The sequence below is a fragment of the Notolabrus celidotus genome, chromosome 6, assembly GCF_009762535.1.
Source record: "Notolabrus celidotus isolate fNotCel1 chromosome 6, fNotCel1.pri, whole genome shotgun sequence".
NCBI classification, from domain to species: domain Eukaryota; kingdom Metazoa; phylum Chordata; class Actinopteri; order Labriformes; family Labridae; genus Notolabrus; species Notolabrus celidotus.
Window position 1 is genome coordinate 12,951,108 of NC_048277.1, and position 27,905 is coordinate 12,979,012.

General features: G+C 39.5%; 1 protein-coding gene across 1 annotated transcript; it reads left to right on the forward strand.

Annotated features, from left to right (window-relative positions):
• Positions 1-1,448: 1,448 nt before the first annotated feature.
• Positions 1,449-27,759, forward strand: cry2 (cryptochrome circadian regulator 2). The gene is made up of 13 exons (XM_034685406.1): positions 1,449-1,783; positions 7,664-7,772; positions 16,054-16,196; positions 19,363-19,547; positions 19,833-19,921; positions 20,393-20,533; positions 20,659-20,784; positions 21,443-21,628; positions 21,744-21,895; positions 21,999-22,201; positions 23,757-23,837; positions 23,956-24,491; positions 25,446-27,759. Exons 1-12 carry the CDS (start codon positions 1,626-1,628, stop codon positions 24,483-24,485), a joined length of 2,103 nt encoding a protein of 700 aa, XP_034541297.1. The 5' UTR covers positions 1,449-1,625; the 3' UTR covers positions 24,486-24,491; positions 25,446-27,759.
• Positions 27,760-27,905: the final 146 nt, after the last annotated feature.

Here is a 27,905-nt window from a genome sequence, read left to right on the forward strand (position 1 = left end):
AGTGTGATCTCAATTAAGTTTAGAATATATTTAATGAAAGTCTGAATATATGGAATTAAAGTCTGAATATTGAATGAAAGTTTGAATATATGGAATGAAGTCTGAATCTATTGAATGAAATCAGAATATATGGAATGAACGTCTGAATATATGGAATGAATGAAAGTCTGCACATACGGAATGAACGTCTGAATATATGGAATTAATGAAAGTCTACATATATGGAATGAAAGTCTGAATATATTAAAGGAAAGTCTGAATATATTTAATGAACATCTGAATATATAAAATGAAAGTCTAAATATATTGAATGAATGTCTGAATATATTAAATGAAAGTTTGAATCTATGGAATGAAAGTCTGAATCTATGGAATGAAAGTCTGAATCTATGGAATGAAAGTCTGAATATATGGAATGAAGCACAAATATTGGGAATGAAAGTCTGAACACATGAAATGAAACTCTGAATATATGGAATTAAGTCTGAATATTGAATGAAAGTTTGAATATATGGAATTAAGTCTGAATATATGGAATTAAGTCTGAATATATGGAATGAAAGTCTGAATCTATTGAATGAAATCTGAATATATGGAATGAACGTCTGAATATAAGGAATGAATGAAAGTCTGCACATATGGAATGAACGTCTGAATATAGGGAATGAATGAAAGTCTACATATATGGAATGAAAGTCTGCATATATGGAATGAATGAAAGTCTGCATATATGGAATGAAAGTCTGAATATATTAAATGAAAGTCTGAATATATGGAATGAACGTCTGAATATATAAAATGAATGTCTAAATATATTGAATGAATGTCTGTATATGTTAAATGAAAGTTTGAATCTATGGAATGAAAGTCTGAATCTTTGGAATGAAAGTCTGAATATATGGAATGAAAGTCTGAATATATTAAATGAAAGTCTGAATATATTTAATGAAAGTCTGGATATATTGAATGAAAGTCTGAATATATTAAATGAAAGTCTGGATATATTGAATGAAAGTCTGAATATATTGAATGAAAGTCTGAATATAAATACATGTACATACATATATTCAGACTTTCATTCTACATATACAGAGTTTTAGGCTGTTATATATCATTTTCTGAATGGCTTGTCATAATATATAGGCTACATATACTGTATATATATATGTATAATGATGGTAGAACCCGTATAGTAGAAAGACGGTTAAACAGGAATCCTTCTAATGTGAAACTGTCCTGCAGGATGGAAAAAAAAACAGAGGTTATCACATTTATGGGGCTACTAGACGGAGCATGACTCTACTCCCTACCGGAAACGTGACACGGCTCCTCTGTACTGTACCGCGCGCTGCCATTTGTCAATCAACCAATCCCAGTTCTTTTGGTTTTATAATTCACTGTGACGTCTGACCAGCCGTCCAATCAGCGATCAAACACAAGGATAATAACATCCAACACTCACACGGTACAATGTCCACGCCCCCTCAGTGTTGTTTGACAGCCAGTGGAGTTTCTTGGGAGTCTCCTGAACCGTGACATTTTTTAGCTTGTAAATCAGTGTATTTGGACTTTATTTCGACCGATCTCTTCAGGGTTTTCTTCTAATAATGGAATAAGGAGTCATCATGGTGGTGAATTCAGTGCACTGGTTTCGCAAAGGGCTGCGTTTGCATGATAATCCGGCGTTGCAGGAGGCCCTGAATGGAGCGGACACAGTGCGCTGTGTTTATATCCTAGACCCGTGGTTTGCTGGCGCTGCTAACGTGGGAATCAACCGATGGAGGTACGTGACATAGCTCATTCATGGACACATTTAACGTTTGTTGAATAGTACAAATCATGTAAACACACTTCGTCAGGTCACTTTCTGTATGATTCATTACCTAATAATTATGCAGCACTTGGATTTAAGGCTGGGGCCTCCGCTCCACGTCAGATAGCTAATGCTAACTGTGAACGCTGACTGAGACCTCAAATAGAGAGAGAGAGAGAGTCATGTCAAGCTCCCTAGATGAACAATTCAATGTTAGACTTATGTTACTGAATATTATCCTCACCCTTAAAAAGACAATGTTGTGTTTTTCTTGTCAGCCATTTGCCCTCTCGCGTGTTATGCAATGAAGCTAACTTCATGCTAGGTTTGGATACAAAAATGCGTACATACAGAAATAACACAATGTTGATCATCTCCAAACTTATTTCATTAAGGTTTGATGTGATAAACTGTAAGAAGGTCGTGGTAGTATCAAATCACAGTACAATAACAACTGCGTTTTATGTAAGCAGCCTGTTGGTTTTTAATTATATAAAAACTGAATGGCGCAGAAACTGTTCTGTGGGCTGTAATTCACTAAGAATGGAGAGTGTATTTCTGTGTTTACTGCAGCTGTGGATGAGCCTCTGATCAGATTTGATGAATTTAAATTTACTCTAACAACAAGGGTCATGTTTAAATGTGAAAGCTATTCTGTCATTTGTTACTTGCATATATATTTCAGTCAATCAATCAATCAATCGTTCAGTCAATCAATCAAGCTTAATTTATATAGCACCTTTCAGACAAATCAAATGTATCCCAAAGTGCTTAACAGCAATTGGAAAAACAAGAAAGAAGCAGATTAAAAACAATGGCAAGGCATATAAGGGGATAAAAAAAAAAGAATAAAAATAATAATATTAATAATAATAATAATAAAATAATATTAATAATGATGATAATAATAATTTAAAAAAATAAAATAATAATAATGATAATTAGAATTAAAATAACATAGAGTGAAATAGAGACTAGGGATGCACGATATTATCAGCATATTATCAGTATCAGCCGATATTGGCTGAAAAATGAACTATTGGATATCGGCCAACACGCCGATATAATTAACTGATAAAATAATGGGCTGTTGCACACATGTTGGGCTCCTATTTTAATTGGAATTTAAGCAGCAATCTGTAAGGTACATGTAGCTGACTAACTTAGGCACATTTACTGTCAAAGAGTAAACCCTTTTATTTACCATTAAGTATTTTTCTTATTTTGTACAAGAAATGAATATTACATAACAAAATGTGAAAAAGTGTCACCATAAACTGTTCGCTAATAGAGAAGAGAATTGATGATCTCTGCAATTAGGTGTGCGGAAAAAAAATATCGGTATCGGGAATCGGCTAAATGAGTTGTAAAATATCAGATATCAGCAAAAAATCCGATATCGTGCATCCCCAATAGAGACTAATGCACACCAACAATAAAATCTGTGTAATCAAAATAAGTTAAAGCTTTAAAATTAAGAATACAAATAGTTAAAATAAATAGATTTAAAAAAGGTAAGGATAAGAGTTGAAAATTAAACTAAGGCTAAAAATATCAACAAAACTGAGGAGATAAATCAAATAAATAAATGAATAAATAAATAAATGAAAATAGAATAAGATAACTGTTTAAAATAAAGCAACATTTAAATCAATATTACAGTAAAAGGTAAGTGATACATTAAAAGTGTTAGAGGTGACTATATGGCTTCAACGTTATCTGATGTACATTCCTGGTATACATGGTGTGTAGAATTACATTATTGAGCTTTTTAAGATTTATATATTACATTCAGGGAAATATTAATAGGTCAGTTTGCCAGTTTCTTTTCTGTTTAGATGACACATTAATTGCATTAACAGAAGATTAGATATATATTGCATGATAACTTCATTACTCAATGTCTGTCACCCTAAGTGTAATGTGATATTATGTCACTAAGAATTTAATTTGTGCTTATCCAAAGATGGACTGATGAAGCCTGATTGACTTTAACAATGTTAACTAGTTTTTTCATCAATGATGAATAATCTGGGTCAATGGCCCAGATTAGGAATATGAAAAAACAAACAAAACTAAGAATTAAAACGGATTACAATTAAACATCTGTATATCTGAATTTCTTTATCCTATATTTTCTCAATTTCTGTATCTTGTATATACATTTTTTTGGGTATTATTTTTTTATAATACCGATTTATCACACAAAAAAATCGAAAATATCTGTCTGAAGTAATTTTTTAAGGTTTAGGGGAATCAAAACAATATCTATTTGAAGTATTTCCAGTTATAGGTCCCAGTCAAAGTAGTGGAAGCAATCTCAGAGGATCCATCACTTTGTTTTTGGGAAGACATGTTGCCTTTGCGTTTTCTAAAACATAATATTTAATAAGCTGTTTGAGCATTTTGTAGCACAGGTACATTTGTTTTCCTCTGGTATCTCCAAAAGTGAGCGCAAAACACCAAATATACCTCCAAAGCCAATTAACTTAGATTTCGTGCTTCATAACCAACTCTTAACAATGTTGTGACACGTTGCTGCAAGGCAGTGTCAATAACAGGCCAAACTCTGATCTCATTTTAGTGTTTAAAATAATCTTGAATTTCCTAATTATTTTGATAAAGAATCACTGCGTTTGACAAACGTGTCCTCTGGGAAACATTAGCATCAGTCACACACAATCAGTCAATCACCACAGGCTATTTCTGTTATGCCTTGTCCTCTTTGTGGACAGCAGGTACACCCACATGTGTAAGCTGTCATATTGATATGTTTGATGAGGCTATGTCTAAGCCCCTCTTATATCTGAATATGAATTATCCAACAGAAGCGAGACCCAGCTGTTCTGGCTCTGAGCCCCTGCCATATGGAACCATAATGTTCCCAAACAGGAGAACATAAGACAGAGTGTCACCTCTCATCTTGTACTAATGGTGTTATGTTCTTGGAGTTACACGCTCGTCAGCTGCACAGTGTCTGGTTTGCTTTTGATAAAAACCTGGCGGTCTTTTATTTGTTAGAATCACTTGGATAACTCTTAATCCCAGCGTTATAACATCTGTGAGAAATTGTGTCCTGTACTTATTTGCCTCACACTCTGAATCTCTTCATCACTTTGAAGGCACAACAACAAGTATTTTTGAAAGCCTCACAAATATCCATAAATCACAGACACCCTTCTCAGAGGATGGCCAACAATCGTTGTATTTTTTCCAATGAAGCATAACATTAGCATGTATGCAACTTCATGCACTGTCTGCTGTTACTCATATCGTCTGTGGGGAAGTAAGGCCGGTTGATATCGGATGACTTCCTATGAGCAGATTTGCATAGAAATGCATAGTCCCTTTGGTGGCACAACTTTTTGCTGCTGGAAGTGATGTGGTTAACTACTTACAGTCCATGTGAAGAACAAGGAAGGGAAGTACAATCTTCTAAATCTTTGCAGACTGTTTGTAGATACTAGCTTTTAAATGATCGCCACACACTGGAGATATTGATAGTTACTCAAGTATCAGGTAATTGATTGTGAAGAACGTGCTTGAACTTGCTTTTCTATTGGGTACAGATAAACAACATGTGATCTTGTTATATATTCAGCTACTCCGTGTCAATTAATGTATGTCTCAGTGCAAACCACTTGGCTGAAGGTGTTGCACCTGGTGCATATGCTCAGCCGTGGGCTGCAGCTATGCCCCAGAGCTCTGCAACAGCTCCTTTTTGGAAGGAGCAATAAGCAAAGCCATCTACCAATGACATGGACACGATTAGGGATGTCCCAATCTTGATCTCAGCTGATCTCGCTTAACTGTGTATCTATCATGAGAAAATAATAAATGGGACATTGATGTAGAACTCAAGCCATGATTTAAATTTTATTGTAGAACTCACATGTGCACCGCCAGACACAATACACAAAAAAGAATCTGCTCTACGCACCCTACGGTAACTCTCCAGGGCCATATGGTTCAAAAAGGCATAAAACAGAAACCAAACACAGGACACTCTGTTACATTAACATCCCTGTTGCTAGCACCAACTGCCGTTCTCTATACCGACATGTCGCTCCGTAGCTCGTGGCGTGCAACCGGGCGTGTTTTGATCTCGCTGTCACTCCCATTATTTATGTTCTTCGTCTTGTAAGTCACGCACTCCCGTTGTGAGAGTTGCGTTCAGAGCAGCCTTGGATTTAAGTGTGCTGTTTTGCATGCACACCAGTGTCGTGGGTCTCAAACAGCAGAGCTTGAAAAAGTGATTTAAGAGTTTTACAACAATGCTATCTGGATTAAGTTGAATGGAATGAACATAATACATATTTTAGTTTATTTTTAATTACTTATTTTTGTTAGAAAAAAATCAGCTCAACTGGGTTATCTCTGGGCAACTATTATCAAGGCAAAAAACAAGTATCGGATCGGGACTCGGTATCTGTAAATATTCAATAAAAAAAATAAATAAAAAAAACCTGATCGGGACATCCCTAGACAAGATGGTTGAGAACTTTTTACCATACCTAACCCCATCGTTAGATACAAAGCTGACAGCCTGGTGGAAAGTCAACGCGGAGACATTTCTTGGACTGGCGGAGATGGGTTGCCAGTTTTGCTGCATACCTGCAATATTAGTGCCCTCTGAGTATGGTTTCTGACTTAATGCAGAAATGCTTATTTTTCTCAGTGAAAGCAAGTAGGCTGAAAGCTGGACACTGAGTCTTGGATATTATTCTTTACAGTCTCTTGTTGCAGGAGTGTCACATTAAGTATTTTGAGCCTCACTCTATACAACTACTGTATATGTCCACAGTGCTTATTTTATTGAGCCTGCTCTGTATGTTGATACTCAGCGTGTTGAATGATTTGTTCTGTCACTTATATGCATTATGTTGCTGTGGGAAATAAGGAATTTAAGAAAAGAAACACGTCTGGAACGGTTTTTGTTATAGGAAAAATGTTTTTTTTTTTTTAACGAGTACATGATTATTGATGGTTAAAATTTCCAAAGCTCATTTAAATGGGCTCACAATCTGGACCCCACCACAAACTGATACTTCTATGAATGCAGATAACAATCCAGCTACAGACTTTGTCTCTAAAGCCCAACTCCATTCTCACATCTCATGTTGCTGGTCAGACGGTAAACAATGACCAACAGTAGCCAGAGAATACAAGCCAAGCCCCAAGGGGCAAGTAGTTGTAACATAATAGAAGGTGGATTCTGACATTGTTATACTGAGACTGCTGCTGTTTGGAAGGAAATAAGGCTAAATGATACAATGTCTTCTTAGATACTCACACACAGGAACATCCAACTGAAGGCTTTTATTTTGATAGGAGTAGTGGTCATTTTCTAATTTGATCAGTTGTCAACAAAGGACAAAATCAATTAGATATAGTCTTCTATAAGGTTTGTTAACAGCAAAGAGAAGCCATCACATTGTTTATGGTTATAAACTAACAAACCTGAAGTCACTATTAAAACTTCAAGTTGTGGATGTGTTTTTCAGCATGTCAGTTCTTGATATTGTTGAAAGTAATGAAAAAGAAAACAGAGTCGCAGGAAGCCCATAAGGAGCTGCACACTAGCGCGACAGGTACTACAGTTGGATGAACCATCCAGCCTCCTACCCTGCAAACCTTTTACTGTGCTCATTATCTGCTGCATTCATCTTTCTATTGCAGTTCTAATAGATAACGACCAGAGTGTGTGGTTGCACAGAAATACTGTGCTCTCCTGTCACTGCTCTGAAAAACAGTCTCACAGATGTAGATGCCTTCTGCCCTGCAAGTGAGGAAGAGTATTTCATCCAGGACTAATTTCTCTCCTCTCTCTGTTTTTGTGTGTGTGTGCAGGTTTCTGCTGGAGTCTCTGGAGGACCTGGACAACAGCCTGAGGAAACTTAACTCCAGATTGTTTGTAGTGAGAGGACAGCCTACTGATGTTTTCCCAAGGCTTTTAAAGGTTGGTATTTCTACCCATCATCTGTTCTCATTGTTTGTGGGATTATGAATTCCAAACTCAAAGCAAAATGGCAAAGAGTCTTGACCAGTAAAACAAATGCACAGTTGAGGATAAGAATTTAAAGAACGCCTTACATACTAACTGTTGTTGAAATGTTTCTGCTGCCTGCTGTATTCGCTCAGTATAACAGCTGAGTGTGAAGTAAGACATCTGCCCAGTGTTAGCAGCCTCTGTTTTGAATGGTACAAAACTCTGACTCCCTCACTTTAGTTATTAATATTTTTACAATCATGGACATTAAGCATGTTTGACTGATCTAAAAGGATTTATGTGTACAATTTATAAACATAAATAAATAAAAAAATAGTCCCAGTGATTACACTGCAGTTAACGTTCAATGGCGATGTATTCTTATCTCCCTATTATGGTCAATTTAGCTCTACTTCTCTTCTGAGCTCATGGTTTAAGTTTCTTGTCAGCGACCGGTAACCTACAGTTTCACTCACCTTCTCCACTGCCATTGCTAATCCAATACAAAGACGTCCGTAGCCAACTGATTTAGCATGCTAGCAGTAACTAACTTTCAAGCCACATTGTTTTGATGCTAACGGAAGCTAACAGTTTTACCTCACCTTATGGTCTATGGCAGGGGTTCCCAAAATTTTCAGCTTGCGACCCCCAAAATATAGGTGCCAAAGATTTGTGACCCGCACTGTCCCTCAAAGTGGTTAAATGTTGCTTCATGCTTCATTAGTTTACCTACATGCACAGGTAAGTGTGTTTCCTGTGCTGCTGTGAATTAACCTGCTGCTACTGATCCTATTGTTAATGAACTGTTGGCTAACCCTGACCCTAACTTTAGGAGTCATCTGGCAACAAAGAAAGGCAGAAAAACAATGAAATGTACTTATTTGCAGGGTTTTATTTCAAATGTAACCACTATCTGTGTCTATATTTTTTTACAATAATGGGTAAAATAAGCAAATTTAGATTACTTAAAAGAAAAAAAAAAAATTTAAAATCTGGAAGAAATCTCACGACCCCCTATTGGTGTCTCGTGACCCCCCAGGGGGTCCCGACCCACACTTTGGGAACCCCTGGTCTATGGTGTCAACAAGCAGAAGCCAATGTGCCAGAACTCTTGTCCGCGGATTGATTTGACATGACATGTGATCATTTTGCCTCTGGGCGTTGCTCATGTAAGTGAAAGTTAATAACCATTGTCAAGGGGTTATGACCAATCTTACACAGCCAGAAGATCCGTAAGAAGGCAGAGTAATAAAAGTATATAGAGACTAAACGTCTCTCTTTAGTCGCTGAAAATTGATATTTATTGCTCGCAGCACAGTCCTTCTTCTTCAACCCAGTGAAGTGCCCACTGTTCATTATCAACTAGCCTTAGAAACCAGACATACTTTAAAGTTCAGCTCATGTGCAGACACATTTTCATCCAGCCTCGCCCAGTTTACTTCATTAACAACCATTTTCCTAATAATGGCGTAGACAGCTGTATCAGCTGTCATGTCAGCATTGGACAAACTGCAGGTATTTATTTCCTATCTACTCAAACGTCTGTGAATTATGTTGACTTATGAGCCATATGGATTGGACTTACAAACTAGCTATCTTGCTTAGCAGCCAGCTGAATCTTCTGCACAGACAGCAATCAATTAAAAACCAGCTGGTCAACAGTCTTAATGGTTTCACTGCAGGTTTTAAACTCCTGCTTTTTCAGCCCTCACCGGAACAATCCTTCACTCCCTGTCAACCTCTCCTTGTGCCCCCAATTAACCATCTATGCTGTACATGCTGTGTATATTGAGGAGCTTGAATGAAGGGACAGGGCTGTGACATGTTAAGGTGTCAAATATGTACGAATCATCAGAAGTCAGCTTAAAGAAGGAATTTTTTTTAGCTTTTAAAGCAACTTTTGGTGAATTTGAGATGCAGTGGAACATCCTTACCTCTCTGCAGAGCCTGATGTCAACCACCACAGGGATGATATAGGACACACACTGTTGTTAGATAACAGTGTCTCTGCTCAGTGCGTGTAAAACATAACACTGATGGTGATACTATCATGTTGCATATTACCAGTTTGCTTCCAGAAACAACATGCTGTGTAAAATGGCCCACAAGGGAAGCATTATGTCATGTGGCTTGTTATGGCAGCTGATGATAACAAGCCGTCTTTGCAGAGTCACCTTGGGAACTCCACCAACACAGAAAACCATCCCCCCATGCTTAGTCGAATCATTTACTGGCTAACAAAACTGAAGAGCTTTACAGCAGGTTTAATAATCCTACATTCCTCACCCTCCCCAACATCAAACAACAACATATGACCCCTACCATCCTCTCGCCTCTCCCCTCTAAACCCTTAACTGGGTCTGTGATGAGGATGTGTGACATTTGTTTGGCCTTTTAGCCTGCTGTGGAGCTTTATGGTAGGACAGGGATGTCAGATGTGAAGGTAATTTGTGTGACCCACCAGCAGTTTGCGGCCCTCTTAAGGGAAGAAGGAGTTGATCCAAGCTCTAGCATAAAAGTTCTTCAAATTGGGAGTACACAGGGTTACACAGGGTCAAACACGAGGAGCTCATTCCTTTTCTGAGCAGAGGTTAACATCAATAGACCGGTGAAGGAGCATTATCATTTAAAACAATGTCCATGCCCAGCTCATGTTTCACTGTACATGCTGATGCTGCAGTGTTACACGTCAACCTTTTCCTGTCATAACACAGGATGCTGTGTTAAAAAAACACAGATCTGACATGATGACAGTTAAGCAGAATCTACGTTTGAAAAGGGCTTGTGTGGAAAGGCCGGGAGAAAATAACCAATCACAGGAGAGCGTTCCTCAAAAACTGTGGGGAACAGCCTTAAGGTGGAAAATCCCAATTTTAAAACCCCTCACCCACTCCAACATCAGGCATCCACCTCCACGCCCTGCCATTTATTCCCTACACCCCTCTGAACCAGCTCCTTTATCCCACTTTGCTGTTATGCACAAAGATGTACAGAGGGAATATGGAGGGCAATGTTTCACCTTTTTAGATATGTGAACATGTTTAGTCACGGCTGTGGAGGAAGTAACAGAGCCATGGATGGGTGCTTCTCAAAGCTCTAAACGTCCATCCTCGCGTCTCTTCCTCGCGTCTCTTCCTCGTGTCTTAGTCCCGCCCACCAGAGATGCGAGAAAATGAAACGAGAGGAGAGAGGAGAGAGGAGAGAGGAGAGAGGAGAGAGGAGATTTGTATTTAGAGAAATGAGACGTCCTCTCCTCCGGAGCGTCACGTGAAGCGACGTCGGTTTGTAATGACTGCTTTAACAGCTGTTTGTGTCTACACACGTTCACTGTAATAACTCTGATAAATATAAACAGTAACAGAGCTCTGTCTCTGTGTTTACCTGTTTAATACACACCTGAAGATGAAGAGAATCTGCTCTCTGTTTATTCTGTCCTGCAGCATCACGGATCGATTCACCGGTAAAATGCCTCATTATTAAATTATTTATTACTTTAAGGGAAAATAGAAACCATGAAACTCTTTTCAAACCCCGTGCTCATTAATGATCAGCCTCATGAAACTTTATTAACCTGACAGGAAATATAACAAGTGTTTTTACTAACAGACAAACTTTACTTTCAGACTTCTCTTCATGAAGAAAACGAGAACAAACGGGGAAACTAACAGGAGGAATAACTGATCATTGATATATATTCTATCAATGATGTTAGACTCTATTACTCTATTTCATTAGACAGTGAATCTGACAAAAACAATCAGATATAACATAATCCATCCTCTGTAATGTTGAATTTATGATTTTGCGATCAGTATATTGTTTTTAAAACTCACATCAAACACTTTGTAATCTCAGCTCATCACACACAGACTGTTTAGAAACTGACGTATGTTTATGATCTGTTTCAGGGCACCCTTAGTGACTGTTTTAAGGTCCATCTTTTCTCTGTTATTAAACTCAGCTGATGTTAAGTTTCAGACCGAGCCGCTGCAGCGTCCAATCAGTGAGTGATATTCGATAAGGGGGCGTGTCTGTCAGAAAAGACTTCCGCAAAGTCTGCTCTCGTGTTTCCTCGATTATCCCTCCTCGGATCAGTCTCCTCGCTCCTCGATCCTCTCTCCTCCAGCAGCGTTAAGAGCTTTGGGACGCAAGTTAAAATGGCGCGTCAGTAAGTACTTCCGGTTCGGCCGAGGAGCGAGGAGCAAGGAGACTGAAGTTTAGAGCTTTGAGATGCACCCTATGTCTCTCAACCAGCAGAGTTGTGAATCTTCTACTGCTTCAAAAGTTCAGCTGTTATCCTGGATCAAGAAAAGCTTCATTATTGGGTTTGATGGCTGTAGGCTAAGTGCTCTGGCATGTGCAGTAATGAAATCGACAGGTGTTGGACCACCTGAAGGACATCACAGCATTCCTACCTTGCAGTCTGGCTTCCAAGCAGACATGTTCTATCATAACCTGTATTCCTAATCACTATATGCTGCAGCTCAGAAGTCCGACCTGCCCAAGAGGCGGCTGGTCCAGTTTGATACCCCTTTTTTGAGTTTCGTTTCTGCACATCTATCAGTATCCAGGTCTGACAGTAAACTGAACAGGAACCATGGATAGACAGGACTCTTCAGACACTGGAGCCAACCATCCCTCAGTCTAAGACTTATGAATATCCAAGATCTGGAAACGGGCATTAACATCTATCACACCCTGGAAGCAACCTGTTGAAACTTTCCCCCTCTGGCAGGTGCTACAGAGCATTGTTAACTTCAACAACCGGACACAAGAAAAGATCCTTCCCATGGGTTTTTTACATTGACACAATGTAAACAATAGTCACATAGTGTCATGAACAATCCCTCGGCAAAAACCCAGAAACATTCACTGTAACTGACAGTAAGACACACACACACACACACACACACACACACACACACACACACACACACACACACACACACACACACACACACACACACACACACACACACACACACACACACTCAATTATCTTTGCAATTCAAGCATCCCAGATGAGATTACTCATCTGGGAGTTTGACACCAATTGTCCACCAACACCAATCCTTAACATCATACTTTAAGCTCTGTCTGCTATGACAGTGAAATAGATATTAAATGACAGTCGATGGGTCTTAAATCTCATACTTTACTTGATGGAGTCTGCAGAGACCCTGTCTTAAGTGTGCTTTGTGTAACAGTTTGAATGAAAACAAACAAACACAGGTTTGTAATTTTTAGAAAAAATGGCAAAGAATACATGATCAAAAATGTCAGCTTTTAAATTAAAATAGCTCAACAACCAAATGCTAAATAATCTTAACGAGAAGGGGAACGTTATCGCTCTGAGGGAAATTTCTGACCACGTCTTCCTGTACCAGTTCCCCAGTGTTTGTTATATTTAGTGCTGAGCTAGTAGCAGGAGTATTTTTTAAAGCCACCTGCTGCAGCCTGTACTTAAAAAAAAAATGTATTACACTTTTATTACAACAGCACATTTGGTTGCAAATATTTGTTTTATGCGCTGTCCTGAAGTGCTACTGTATATGACCAAGCCCAACAGAAAAGAGGGGGCTGCTGCACATATCTACGCAAGCCCAGTTTGGTTTTAGAAATCACTGGCTAAAGCTGACAGATGTGCAAAATCCCAACAGATGCTGTGACGAGGCATGCAAGAAGAATAGACAGTCCATTTACCAAACATGCTGAGTGGCTTTGTTTCTTGAGCTCTTCAAAATGTTTCATTCTCCCCAAACAAAAATCAATGATCTGCTTTTAGGCATCGTCTTTGTTCCTATTGGGAAGTACTTAACAGCTTCTGAAAATTAATAAATGACAGTATGTTAGTAGGCTGTTAGTTCTTAATGGTGTCAGTTAGTTATTAATAAAGGGATACGTATTAAATGTTCTTCCGTGTAGCCATATCATTTGCTCATTAAACATTTTTTCGTGGACCAATTCTGAGTTTAATTAAAGTACTTTTTAACTTATAGTGCACAGTGTGCACCGCAGTGCTTAGATACCTGTGGCCCCTGAAATGAAATACATTTAAGAAGAGTTATAGGGTGCTGTTGGCCTAGCGGCTAAGCGCGTGCCCCATGTGCGGGGGCTGTATCCCTTGTCACAGAGGTCGCAGGTTTGATTCAAGCCTCAACCATTTACTGCATGTCCTCCCCACAGATAGTATAAATAATGAATGTAGTTGGAAATGCTGAACCTTACTGCTGTCGAGTTAGTGTGAGGTAAAGAGGCGGGCTTTGAGCCTCCTCACCAACAGCTACAGTGTTCCCGCCTGTCAATCAAGTCAGCTGTGGCTCTCATAATGGAAAACTCGAAATCTTAATATCTTCGAAGTTGCCGCATTGTGAAAAAATTCATCACTGTACAGTGTGTGCCGATCCAGAAATGAGCTATCCAGACTACACTTGTCTTTTGTACCAGGCTGTAAACATGTTTATTTCTGCTGTAAAGATCAGCTTTTTTGAATTAGTGTGTATGTGGTTTCGGGTACTGCCGGAGCCAGCCTCAAGCGGACACTCGATGAACTGCAGTTTTTAACACTTGAATTCTCACAGCCGGAGGTTGCCGCTTGGTCCTCCCCCACTCTCAGCTCCCCACATTTCCTGTCTCTCTCTGGCAGTCCTGTTCATAAAAGGCGAAGGTGCCTTTAAGAAAAAAAAAAAAAAAAAAAAAAAAGAGGTATTGCAGGATTTTTTTCCTTGGTTGAAAAAACAACAACATAAAAAATAAGAATTCTTTGCTGTCCATTATTCATGCATTAAAGAGGTTACTGGTGTCAGACTTGTGTATATTTTAACCAGTGTCAGCCCCCTTCTATCTCCAGATAAGGTGCCTTCAACAAAACCTGCTGTAACAATGATGCTACAATGTAATAAACACAGCTGGATGTTGATTTGACATTTCATGTAAAAACAATCACCACAGCCAATAAAGAGCCAAGACACATGGTTTTATTGATTGGCCTTAATGTTGTTTGTGTGTTTAATTACTTTCAACACACACAGTATCCACGTTAAAGAGTCACAGTCTGCATGTTCACATTGCACTGAGGTGTGTTAGAGCAGAAGCCGGCAGTGTTAACATTTATGAGGTGATTCCCTGATGAGATTTAGTTCCAGGCCAGGGAGGAGCTACGAGGTGCTCACCATGTCCATACAACAGCCGTTTACATAACACACCAGTACTTTTCTATTATATGCCAAGGAAATGTAATAGTCTACAGCTTGTCATTGTAACCAAACACACAATATAAGATCGTTTATGTGTGCAGGAAGGCTTTTTTCGATTTCTTGTGACCTGTGAGGAATAGTTTTAAAATATATATTTTTATGAAAAACAAAACCTCCAACCGTATGATGGGATCCACTTAACAGACCGGTTTTATCGATCCGCTTTCTGTGGTTTGGCTCTGTGTGAAAGCTACCAGTCTTACTCTGATGCACACTAAACTACCGATGCCTTGATATGATTTTGTCCTCACTTATTTTGTTAAACTGCATCTTTATGCTTTTATTTTTAAGTTGCATGCTGGTTCACAGAGCCTGCAGGAGCTACAGCTTCTCCAGCTGCAGACTTTACAAACTGAGTCTCGATTGGCTCCAGATGGGATGTACTGAAATATCTGCAGGTCATGGGTATCAGTGGATAAGTGAGGTATTTTGACTTGGCTCACTGAGCAGAACAACCACATATTGTTTTATGATAGTGAGTGATTCTAGCATGTAGAGATTTGAATGGTACTATGATAACAAATATGTCCCTTTTCATGAGTCCACAATGAGTCTGTCATAGTCCAGCTCTGCCTTGTTCTTTTAGACTGATCCCACCACAGCGGTGTATATTGGTGTCCTAGTGTGTCACTTCACATCGTGCTACGGTGTTACGAAAGCATGAAAGGTAAAACCCCAGCGGTAGCTCCACACACACGTACTAGTCATGTGCACACACAGAGCTGTCTGCTCTGCCTGTTCACAGTGAGCCTGTCTCCCTCTGTATTGCCTTTGTTACTACCTCTGATGCCAAAACAGCGATGGTCCACTAGGTCCCACGGTCACACCTTTGAAACATTCATAATGAAGAGATGTTACGGGGGAGTAATGTTGCTCTTAAGTGGTAGCATAAAAAGAGCCTTTTTTTGGTTGTGTTTGTCTCTTTGCTCGTCTAACAGCTGATGTCCTTCTTCCCTCTCTGTTTTGCTCTATTTTTTTTCTGTGCCTCACTGCAGGAGTGGAAAGTGACCAGGCTGACCTTTGATTACGACCCAGAACCTTATGGGAAGGAAAGGGATGGGGCCATCATCAAGATGGCTCAAGAGTTTGGAGTGGAGACCATTGTTAGAAACTCACACACCCTCTACAACCTGGATAGGTATGTAACACACTCACTTACTCACACAGATAACTCCTCTTACCCTGTGTTACACTTTTGTCATTGGGTACTGAGATCAGTAACACCTGATTGTATCCAAGGTAGAGAGTGTAGTGACATCCTTTCTTCACTTTAACATCCTGTTAAGTAATGATATTTATCCGCTAAATTTAAAGACTCCAAGCTCTAATTTGGTGTTTTTGCATGCAGAGCTTTAATTCAGTGTTATAATGTTTTCCATAGTCTGGATTTAGCTCTGCTGCCTGTAGGTATTTGGTGCTCAGTCCAGGGCATGTGCTGCACAAGGGGGGAGAGGAGGTTCACTTTGTGTGGCCGTGCAAAAGTGAGCTGCTTGTATTGTAGTGTTTGTTGATATAGATACAGTTTGGGGAATGCTGGAGAAAAATTTGGTTCTGTGTTTTGACCTGTATGACAGTTATTCATTTGAGTCAACAGCTTTACTTGCACAATTTCTCTTTGTAACGAATCAGGTTTATGTGAAAACTCTGGTGATTAAAAATTATGTGAGGTGTGCTGTGAAAACCTGTGAGTAGATTGAAACACTAGTTTTTATACCACAGCAGTTCAGTTCCTTAGGATGAGGCTTTGAGATAAATTAGTGGTACTCAAACTATTGTCTCTCACACAAAGCTCTGCCGCCATGTCAGGTCAACTCTGTTAAAATGGGCTACAGGCCATCACAATCCTCCATGTTTTGAGCTTAAATAAAAAGCAAAAGCTGGTTTCATTACTTTGGCAACAAAAGGTAAGGCTCATGTGTAATACGTCATCTTGTTGTCTGCGTTTGATGACATTATAACATCACATGTGGAGCAACAGTAGTGAAAACGTGCAGGGTACAGTAGTCAAATGACTTGTAGATAATAAAAACATTAGATTGAACATGCATGAGGTATAAAACATTGCCCAACAGACATAACACTGAGGTTGTTAAGAGTTTAGGGATTAGAAACATTCATAAAATGATATCACACAATCAATAAAAACAAAGAACCCCCCCCCCCCAAAAAAATACATTTGCACTGTATTTCTACAGATTGTATCTGCAACCTGTTAATTAATATGAGGAAATTATAAAAATAGAAGAAAAATAAAGTGTTTTGATAGTATCTGAACTATGCGGTAGTTTTAGATACAATTTGACTTTTTATAAATTAACACAACAAAGTTCTGAAACCAAACAGGTCTATCACCCATCATGATATTATTAATGGGCAAAGATAACAAGTGAGCAAAGGTTGCATTGATTTGATGCCTATAAAACATTTGAAGTTGCTCTAGAAATTGACCTCACCTTTCTACAAACTATACTCCATGACTAATTCTTTTGTAAAGTTTAATGAGAACAAAAGTGTCTCAGTTTGAAAGTGTCTTTATTTTTTAGGTCATCAATGATTCACCTCAAACAAGAAGTTGTTATTGTTATAAAATCATAACCCCTCCCTGGAGCATCTCACTCACCAGAGACCTCCGGTGGTCATGTGATGTCACTGCTGGTCACACCCCTGTCCATGTGCTGGGACAGGGCGGCAGAATGAGTAAGAATGGTAGGGAGTGCCAAAAGACTTTCCCTGTATACAGCTCGCTCTGTGTGCTGCCCGCCACACGGACAGCATTCGGACTGACACAGTATTACGGCACCGCATTACACAAACAGGCTCATAATATTCCAATATATTATGTAAGAATACTAAATGAGTGCTTGAGGCAGCAGGAGGGAGCTTAGCTGTGTGTGCACTCTGCTGCAGGGTTTATATTGGTAGTAGTGAACATGTGCTCAGCTTACCGTGCTCGTACATCGTTGCCACAGCGGGCTGACCAATAGGAAACTTTCCTCGTTGCAAATCCACCAACCAAGGAGCGAGAACAGCCTCACAGATAAATAAAAGTTGTATAAGATAGAAACTATAAATACAGAGCTTCACTGTCACCTGCAACATCCAACAAGGAGAAACACAGGTTGGAATAGATTGATTAAGAATGTATTCTATCATTTTGGAGATATTTCACATGTTCTAGTAGGTACTGCTGGAATAGGTCTGTCCATGTTAGTGTGTCCAGGTTAAGTCTGTGAAGGGGGCACTATGGGAAGAGGGGGCAAAACAGGGAGAGAGTTCAGCATCCTGAGTGCCTGGTGGAATGTAGATGCATTAAAAAATTGTGGTTTATTGGATTGACTCAGACTTCAATTTTAAAATACATATTGATCACATTATTAAAAAAGTCAGTTTTGGTGTGGGTGTCCTGTATCGCACCAGGCATTTTTTTCCTTTCAGTTCACTTGTGACATCAGGATTCATCCCTCTGCGGCTATGAATCTCTAGTCAAGATGTAAATATTTCAGCAACTGGTGATTGAATGACCATGAAATATTGTAAAAAGAGATGTCTCATCTTTTTAATATAGCCTTTATTTGAACTGGAAAATTCACTGAGGTCGCCCTCATTTACAGTGACGTCGAGAGACACACAAGTCAAACACAAATACACAACAAAATACAAAATACAAGGTCAAAATAGAGAAATTTGCAGGGATGCAAAAGCAGTGATAAAAATGGAGAAATTCCCATAGAACACGTGTTAAAATAAGACATTCACTTCAAACAGTTGCAGAGTGATACACAGTGGTTTGTGCTCATGGTTTTGAATTCTTCATAGTTTGGAAAACTATTGACCATTAAAGAATGTTGAAGGTTGTTTCAAAAATCAGGAGCACTATAGGAAAAGGCAGATTTTCCAAATTCAGTGTAGACTCTGGGGACCTTTAGTGTAAGACAGTCAGAATATGTTTTATCAGTCAGAATATGCTGATTCAATGCAATCTACACTTAGCATTCTCACAGAAAGATGGACCCTTTACAATCTAAAGATCACATCACCATCAGTCTGAAGTGACGCCTCAGAATTTACCTCACTGTGTTGTTTGTGCTTTACATCACTTTAGACTTATGGAGTGTGATGTGCATTTCAAATATAATGGGTTATTTTAGATAAACCTTACTGTTCAATAATAAATCACTGGTGGTTAAAGTCTAACCTTTTTTTTGTATATAAAAGAGTATCACCTCTGAAAGAAGCTGTGGCTGATAAAGCAGGCTGTGTAATAATGTGTTGCTACTTTTCCGTCTCTTCTGTCTTGCTCACAGGATAATAGAGATGAACAACAACAGTCCTCCGCTGACCTTTAAGCGGTTTCAGACCATTGTGAGCAGACTGGAGTTGCCCAGGAGACCCCTGCCTCCCATCAGTCAGCAGCAGATGGACAAATGCCACACCAAGATAGCTGACAACCACGACAAGCTATACAGTATACCTTCACTGGAAGAGCTAGGTAACAGGACTCTTTGTTTTGAACACCTTTTGAAAACAGCTCAGGGTTTGATTCACAACTCAGAACATGGATGTGATTAGATTTAGTCTAATTTGAGGAATATTTTAAAAACAATGTTGACTCTGTGATCATTTCCAAGTTTATAAAACTTGAATTCCCCTGAAACAGATAAACAATCTAACTTTGAAACACACATCTCCTTTGTAGCAACAACACATTCAGTCAATAATCACATTTTGTTTTTAGTGGAGTTAACACTTTGTCTCTGTGTGATGATGTGTCCAGGTTTCAGGACGCAAGGTTTACCTTCAGCTGTCTGGCATGGAGGAGAGTCAGAGGCCTTAGACAGACTCAGCAAACATCTGGACAAGAAGGTAAAAAAAAAACAAGCTGGTGGTTATTACTGTACTCGCTCACTGCGCTATAAATAGAAACTTTGTGAGTTCTGTAATGTTTAGTGGCAGCCTTTTATTCGCCTGGGCAACGCTGCGGCTTCAGCTTCTGACCAAATTCATGAGTTTGTTTCCTCTTGAGTTTGTTTGCATGATTGTTTTGTATAATAAGAAATTGTGTCCTATATAATAAAGCCACTATTCAAATTATTACTAACAATGTGAAATGTCTATTTGCACAGTATTTTGATCCACAGTGTTTAAAAAATGAAGCACAAACAGGAAGACTGTTGAGCATTTATTAATCGCAAATTAAATCGGTACCAGATGAGAAAACGGCAAAGGGTTTTTCAGATCCCTAAATCCAAAGACTGCTCATGTGCTGCCATAGATAACAAATAAAAGTATCATCTTTCTGATAATCACTTGAATTCCCGGAATGTGTATGTGCAGGTATGGGTGGCCAACTTAGAGCACCCACAGGGGAAGATGTGCTCCCTCTACGCCAGTCCTACTGGCCTCAGCCCCTTCCTACGCTTCGGCTGCTTGTCCTGCAGGGTTTTGTACTACAACCTCAGGGAGCTCTACATGAAGGTACCTCACTGATACCCGTTTACATCACACAAGCATTAATGTCCCTTTGTTTGATGAACACATTCTGAATCCAATCACTCATCTCTTCCCCTCATCTGTCTCTCTCTCTCCTGCTCTTCCACCAGCTGCGGAAGCGCTGCACTCCTCCGTTGTCGCTTTTCGGCCAGTTGTTATGGAGAGAGTTCTTCTACACGGCTGCCACCAACAACCCAAACTTTGACCGCATGGAGGGAAACCCGATATGTGTACAGGTGAGACTGTGCACTACTCGGTTTGATTGAAGGAACTCACGCTTTTTATTTTAGGTCATGGGACAGTGGACCTCCAGCCTGTAGATAAGAGACCAGACCTGTTAGATGGGAACCTGTAAGTCAGATAGACTGACTGTTAATACCTGTACGTTTTAAAGAATCAGATATATTCTGTATTCCGATTTCACAACTTTAAAACAACAGTGATCTCAATGATCTCTGTTTTGTTAATTACTTGTCATTGCAGGTGTGTTTGTGTATCCCAAGAGCTCTAAACTTTAGCTCTTAACAGTCTGCCAGCACAAGGCGTGTTAGTTGCATCCATTAGTAATTTGCTTTCGGCTGGAACACACCATAACGGGCTTAACAGTCGCAATGCATAACATCAGAGCCTGAAAGGGCAAACAGCATGATGAGTGAGGCCATAGACTCACTCATGATGGTCTACTTAAGTAGCAAAGGTGTTGACTAGACAGACATTTATTCACCTGACAGTCATTCTGATTATTACCTGGTGGTCTGGTTTAGTTCAGTACAGTTTGGTGTGGTAAACTCTGATCTTGCTTGCCTTTACACATCCAACTTTACCCTTGGGCGCTTCACCTGTATCATAAAACTTAAGCTAACCTGATCTCTGTGTCTTCTACATTTCACACAGATCCCATGGGACCAGAACCCAGAGGCACTGGCAAAGTGGGCCGAGGGTAGGACTGGTTTCCCGTGGATCGACGCCATAATGACCCAGCTGAGGCAGGAGGGCTGGATCCACCACCTGGCTCGACACTCTGTGGCCTGTTTCCTCACCAGGGGCGACCTGTGGATCAGCTGGGAGAGCGGCATGAGGGTACACTGAGTTTCTGAAGTGTTTGAAGGGTGTAATTTTGCAAGAGTGAATTACTTTTTGTGCCATGTTAGTGTCCAATAAAATGCCAGTATTCATCATGTGGTGCTCTGTTCAGGTGTTTGAGGAGCTGCTGCTGGATGCAGACTGGAGCGTAAACGCCGGCAGCTGGATGTGGCTTTCCTGCAGTGCCTTCTTCCAGCAGTTCTTCCACTGCTACTGTCCTGTTGGCTTTGGTAGAAGAACGGACCCATCCGGAGACTACATCAGGTAGACTTTACACTGAAACTCCAACTGGACTGCATCATTTCTCTTGGGATGTGTCCTTAAAGTTCTTGAGGTTTAATCTTTTTTTTGTGTATTTATCCTGCAGGCGTTATATCCCAATCTTAAAGGACTACCCAAATCGGTACATCTACGAGCCCTGGAACGCCCCGGAGTCTATCCAGAAGGCTGCAAACTGCGTGGTGGGAGTGGATTACCCCAAACCTATGATCAACCATGCAGAGGGAAGCAGGCTCAACATTGAGAGAATGAAACAAGTTTACCAGCAACTCTCACATTACAGAGGACTCAGTAAGTCAGCCGAACAAACCTGCACCTCAGTGGTATTTAACATAACTACTGTTGTTTTAATGCAACACAGGGAACACGTCTTCTGAGGTTTGTAGACTAATATAAATCTAAGAGGGGGTGAACAAGCTCTGCAGAGCTAGGAAATGTTCTGGGAATGATTCTACAATCACACAGCACTCCTGCAGTCATCAACCTTTCAGTGTGTTTTCTGAGAAGAAAATAAATCTCACAGCAGTGGAGGGGTTTACATCTCTTGTGGGTAGTATTGCTTCTAGTAGCCTTGAGGCTGCTGCCCTATCAAACTTGAAGGCTGTCGTTTACTGTTTCACCAGGGCCAGATCGTGCACTGCAGGCACTTAAACCTAAACTAAATCAAAGCTATTTTCTCTGATCTTTTTCAAACCTTTGTAATATTCATGACTTACAATTTAGAGTTAGGGGCTGGAAATTGTACATATTTGCTTACCCTATTTCAGTTTGGAAACCCTGGAGTAGCATTTTGGTTTCTGCTGGCGGAGCCATAGACTTTAGGAAAAAATGACTCAGACACATTTGGCTGTAATTGGTCATGATGTGTCCTTCTCTGATTCATCAATAACATCAGCCTTGACTTGCTTTGTTGAACTCAGCCTGAATAACTAAATTTAGCCTCTGCTGACCTTGTAGTTGTTAAATATAGTAATTGAAATGCAGTTAAACCAGGCAGTTAAATATTGCATTGTGCTACAACTACTATCAATTCCTGTCTTCATGAGTGTAATCAGCTAGGGGGATATACCATGAAGTGAGACCAAGGGGTGAATTAGCTCTAATTAGCACAAGGCCAGAGTTTTCAGTGTCATGAAGCTGTCTCTCCTTTAACCTTTAACTGATAGACTAATTGCAACCAGGTGTTGTGTAATGTTACAGATTGAAATGGGCTGTAAAGGAACGTCATTTCATTGATTATTGCCCGTGAGTGTCCCTACAGGCAACATAGATCATTATCTGATGTAGTATGTATGTGAGAATTTCCAATCTGCAACGTCACATTTTTAATAACACAGAATCTCATACTGTAAGCACAGGAGCTTATATGTATTTAACTCTAATTGAATTCCTTTAGTGATGAATACACTAGTGATCCCACCCCCCCTCCAGTCTCCCTCCTCTTGTTTTTTTCCTGACCCACTCAGGAAAAAAACAACACTTAAAACATCAGCAGATCATCTATGTAGTAAAAGGAGGATAATTGCACAGCATCTGTTCTTTTTAGAACATCTAAACCTTTAAAAGGTGTTTCTGCAGAAAGCGTTTCAATGTAAACTTGGCTATAACTCCAACATTTCGCCTCTTGAATCAGTCTCAGATATTTTTTCTGACTTTGTTTTTATTCTTGAACTCTTTAGACAAAATCATCAGAGGAGAGGAGACACATTTTAGTCATGTTAATCATACATTTTGAAAAAATCAAAAAGTTAAAGTCAGGGAAATTGAAAAGGTGTGTTATGGCAATGACTCCAAGCTGTGATTATAGATCATGTGTTTTTATAATAATTAAATGTATCCACCTCAGGTCTACTTGCATCTGTACCAACAATCCAGGAGGAGGCAGAGCCACCGATGACGGATGAGTCACAGAATAGCAGTGGCCCTGGTAGGACTGAATACAGGAGCAACATATTGATTTTTCACATTAGTATCTACAAAATGTTCTCAATCATATTACATTTATACATGTATCACAGTCACATTCTCCATTTTGGTTTTTACAGACTCTCCCGTCAGAGGTCCTGCTGACGGTGAAGCAGCCAGCTGCTCTGCAGCTCCAGATTCCTCTACCTTTGCCCCAAATGAAGAGCTGGAGGACACAGAGAACATCCAGACTCCCTGCACCTCCTCAAGCTCACATACACATCCTTCTGCAGCCATAACTTCGACGTCTGCAAGCCTTCCCTCATCCACAGCAACTCCTCTCTCCCCAGCCCACTGTCCTCTGTCCAGGTCCAAATCCTCTTCCCCTTCCAATTCATGTCCCTCCATGTCCCCGTCCCCGAGTCCAGCAACGACCCCGTCTCTGACCTCCCTATCACTAGGGCCCAAAAGGAAAGGCCTCAGCCGAAAAGTGCGGCGCACCCAGAGGCAACGAGGGCGGCAGAGCTGCACATCAGCAGCAAGGGAGGGTGAGACGAGGCCAGAGGAGGAGGCAGGAGGGGAGGAGAGGATGGAGGAGGACGCAGAACAGGAGAAAGAGGAGAGAATGGAGGATGAGACCTGGGGAGTGATGTCAGGACTTCCGCAGTGATATAAGGTATAGTTGACAGTATCTTTGTTTACAATCTAACAAACACAAACAAGACAACTGCAGGAAAGATGGGACAGGCAGAACAACTCCATTGTCAGATATAAGCACTAATACACACAATATTATAATAGAAAAATAATAACTTCTTGACATAGTATTTTATTTGGCTAATCAAGAAACATACTTTAAAACCTAACAACTTGCAGTAGAATAGATGCTGTCTAGAAGATGTAGCTAACATGCTAGCATATAATTAATTAACCAAACAAGATGAACTCTCACAAAACATTAGATAGCAATGTTTTGTTCAGCAAATACTGAACAACACTAGCTTGAGAACCTCTTACTTTAACTTAAGCTATTCTGAAAGCTAGCTTGTAAATCCCTGATTTTAAACAGACACAGACTTAAAATATATTTCTAGATATTTTTTATCAGTTGAAACAGTTTTAAAATCTCCACTCTTGCAAACATTCTTTTAAACTACAAAATTAGCGCAGTGGTTTTTCCTTTTCATGAAACAGCAAATGAAAAACCGCTAGCTAGGTTTTGCTAGCTAGCTGTTGTTGTTGTTTGTTAATGTTTTTGTATTTTAAAAAGAAACAGCTCGTCATAAAGCAAACTTTGACATTCTTCAGTTCATAACAAAATGTTAGGAGGCCAATTTTTCTACAATTCATTAGTCATCAAATCAGGCATCTGTTGTGGCTAGAGTTAGCCTCTTATCTGATAGCTCACATACTACATGAAGAGGGGTTTACCAGTACGCCGCGCTGCTTTCATCATGTCTATCTAGAATAGATGCAAAAGTGCTTTACAGTTTATCATTTTATTTTGGAGCCAGGTGTAAATCAGCATGTCTGATAATTCAGTGTCAGAGGAATATGTTTGGAGGTTTAGTTTTCATTGGCAGAGTGCTGTTCACTTTCTGAATAGCTGAACTGTTTTCTGCTCTTTTAGGTGGAGTTCAAGAACATCATCTTCAAACATCCATCCCCGAACAACTGGACTCACAGAGAGAAAAAAGAAACAGGTTCCTGGATACCTGAACTTCATCATTAATATGTATAAATAGCATGCACACAACACATGTTGAAACAGTAATCAAAAAATAACTCTCATTTATCCAGCCATCCAAAACATGGACAAACGTTCAGGGTGAGCATTTTGATAAGAATCACTCCCTGAAAATAAATTACAGAATTGCTGTAAATGACTCAAAACGACTTCTTGTGTGAAGAAACAGAGGAGGTCATTATCCTTCAAATTATTTAGGATAAGCAATCTTCTCTTGTACAGTTCCTTACAGCTGCTTTAACACAATATTGAACTGTCTGACACAGTGTGGCGGTTAGCAGCAGCAGCAGCAGCAGCAACTCTTGCTTATCCTCTTGAATGTCCTTTCCTACGGAATGAGGTAGTGCAGGATCCTGAATGTCAGCGGTCAAGACACCGTCCACCATCCTCCACACCATCTCTCTCTGTATGTTCAGCTGCTTAAATGTACAAAAGTAACTTTAGGTTATTTCATAAGGATGCAGATTTTGACATTTTGCAGTGATGATTTTACACAAATGTGGTTTATGAGATTAAATGAGTTCGGATGAAACCAGAACCCCAGAACAAGGGTCTGCATCCAGGTCCTGAAGAGGCCAAAATCTCACCACTACTCTTTTAGAGAGCGTCAGTGGCACGTCTACAGCTTCAGACAGATTCACAGACTTAACTTTTAAATATGCTCGGTGTGCAGGTGTGTACATTTCTGAACTGCTTTAGGAGGCCCTCATTTCTACTCTGATTGGAAAACTGTGATGACGTCAGACTTTGTAAAAAATCAAAACAGCATGCCACTTTTGGCTGAAGGGATGAAGCGGGTATTCCGTTCATGTGGCCCCGACGACATGGAACCACTTTCAAAACAAACAAAAACACCAAAAAAAGAAAAACTCCACATTTTAATATGTAAATGAATGTTTTGAAAATATCTGATATTTTTGCTAGCAGAAATGAAGATGTTAATCGGTGGTAAAAAATAACATTTTTATATTCTGCCTCCCTGAGTCATTAATTCCTTGTCTGTTTTATAGGGTCACTTTGAGAGCACTTAGCAGATTGCTATTTGAAACAGTGTATATTGACAAAAAGGCCAAGGTGAGACCCTCTGTGTGAACAGCTTTAATAAGAAAACTAAAAACACAAGTTTTTTCATTTGCCATAGTTTTTACTGGCAACTGTTAATACTTCTTATGTACAATGAATGTAGAGAAAATATAGAGTGTTGTTCTCCCCATATATTTATCAGTTTGTATATAAAATATGTTAAACCTGTCTGTTTTACCAACAGTCTGATAAAGGGGGTTTCACAAAGGCTTACCTTTTGTTTCTGCCTGGAGGTTTTGCACCAGAAGTGTCCACTAGAGGGTGACAGATGCAGTAAATTCAGCACACGATCAATGAAAGGTTGGCTATAATAAAGAAAATCACTGATTTTACTAAATAATAATTTAAAACCAACAAAAAAAAGGATTTTAAGTGCTAAAAGTTTTTTTTATAATTCTACATTTTTACCCTTTTCCCTTATTACATCAGCAAAAATACTCACGACAGAAAAACTACAACAAAAAACTACAAGAAAACTACACTACATATTGAATCTGAACCTAAATTTCTTCTCTCTGAGGTCCAAATAATTGCACACGACCTCTGGGAGAACCACACATATTTCTTTGGGAGAATTCTCTGATAGGATCAGAGGGTTTTTTTCAAGTGACAATCAGTGTGGCTGTGTCATCCTCACTACTTCATTCAACTGTTCTTGATCCCTGTGCAGAATAAGCAAGCCATAAAGTAGCAGTTTGACTTTGTGAAACCCCCTGAATAATGCCGGGGTGGGTCAAAGTTTCCCCCGAGCGGGATCAAAGAATGTCAAGAGACTAAACTTGCAGCTCATACAGGTGTTGTACTGTTGGTGTTAAAGAAAGGTGTGCACTGTGAGCTGTTGGATCCCTGAGGAGTAAAAGGACGGATCAGCTTGTATATCCTCTCAGGCTCTCAACCTGATTACAGATATGAACAGCCCAAAGTTCCCACTTATCCTGAATGCAACACAGGCCCTGATTCTGTGTTTTGCAGCACATTCCAACTAACAACAGTACAATGCTCTGCGGGCTGGAGGTGTGTCTGAGAACTGTGGGCTAAATGGATATTTATTTGTTTTGTATTGTACAAAAAGAGTTTATTTTCATTAAAACCGCTGAAGGAATTGTGATTGAAATGAAAGTGTGTGGGTTTATTTTCTTTATGCCACATATAATTGTCCCTATAAATTCATAATTTGAAATTAAATAATGTATATGGAAAATGAAACGCCAGTCTAATAATAAATTAATGTTTGTATAAAGTTTGCCAAAGATTTAACCT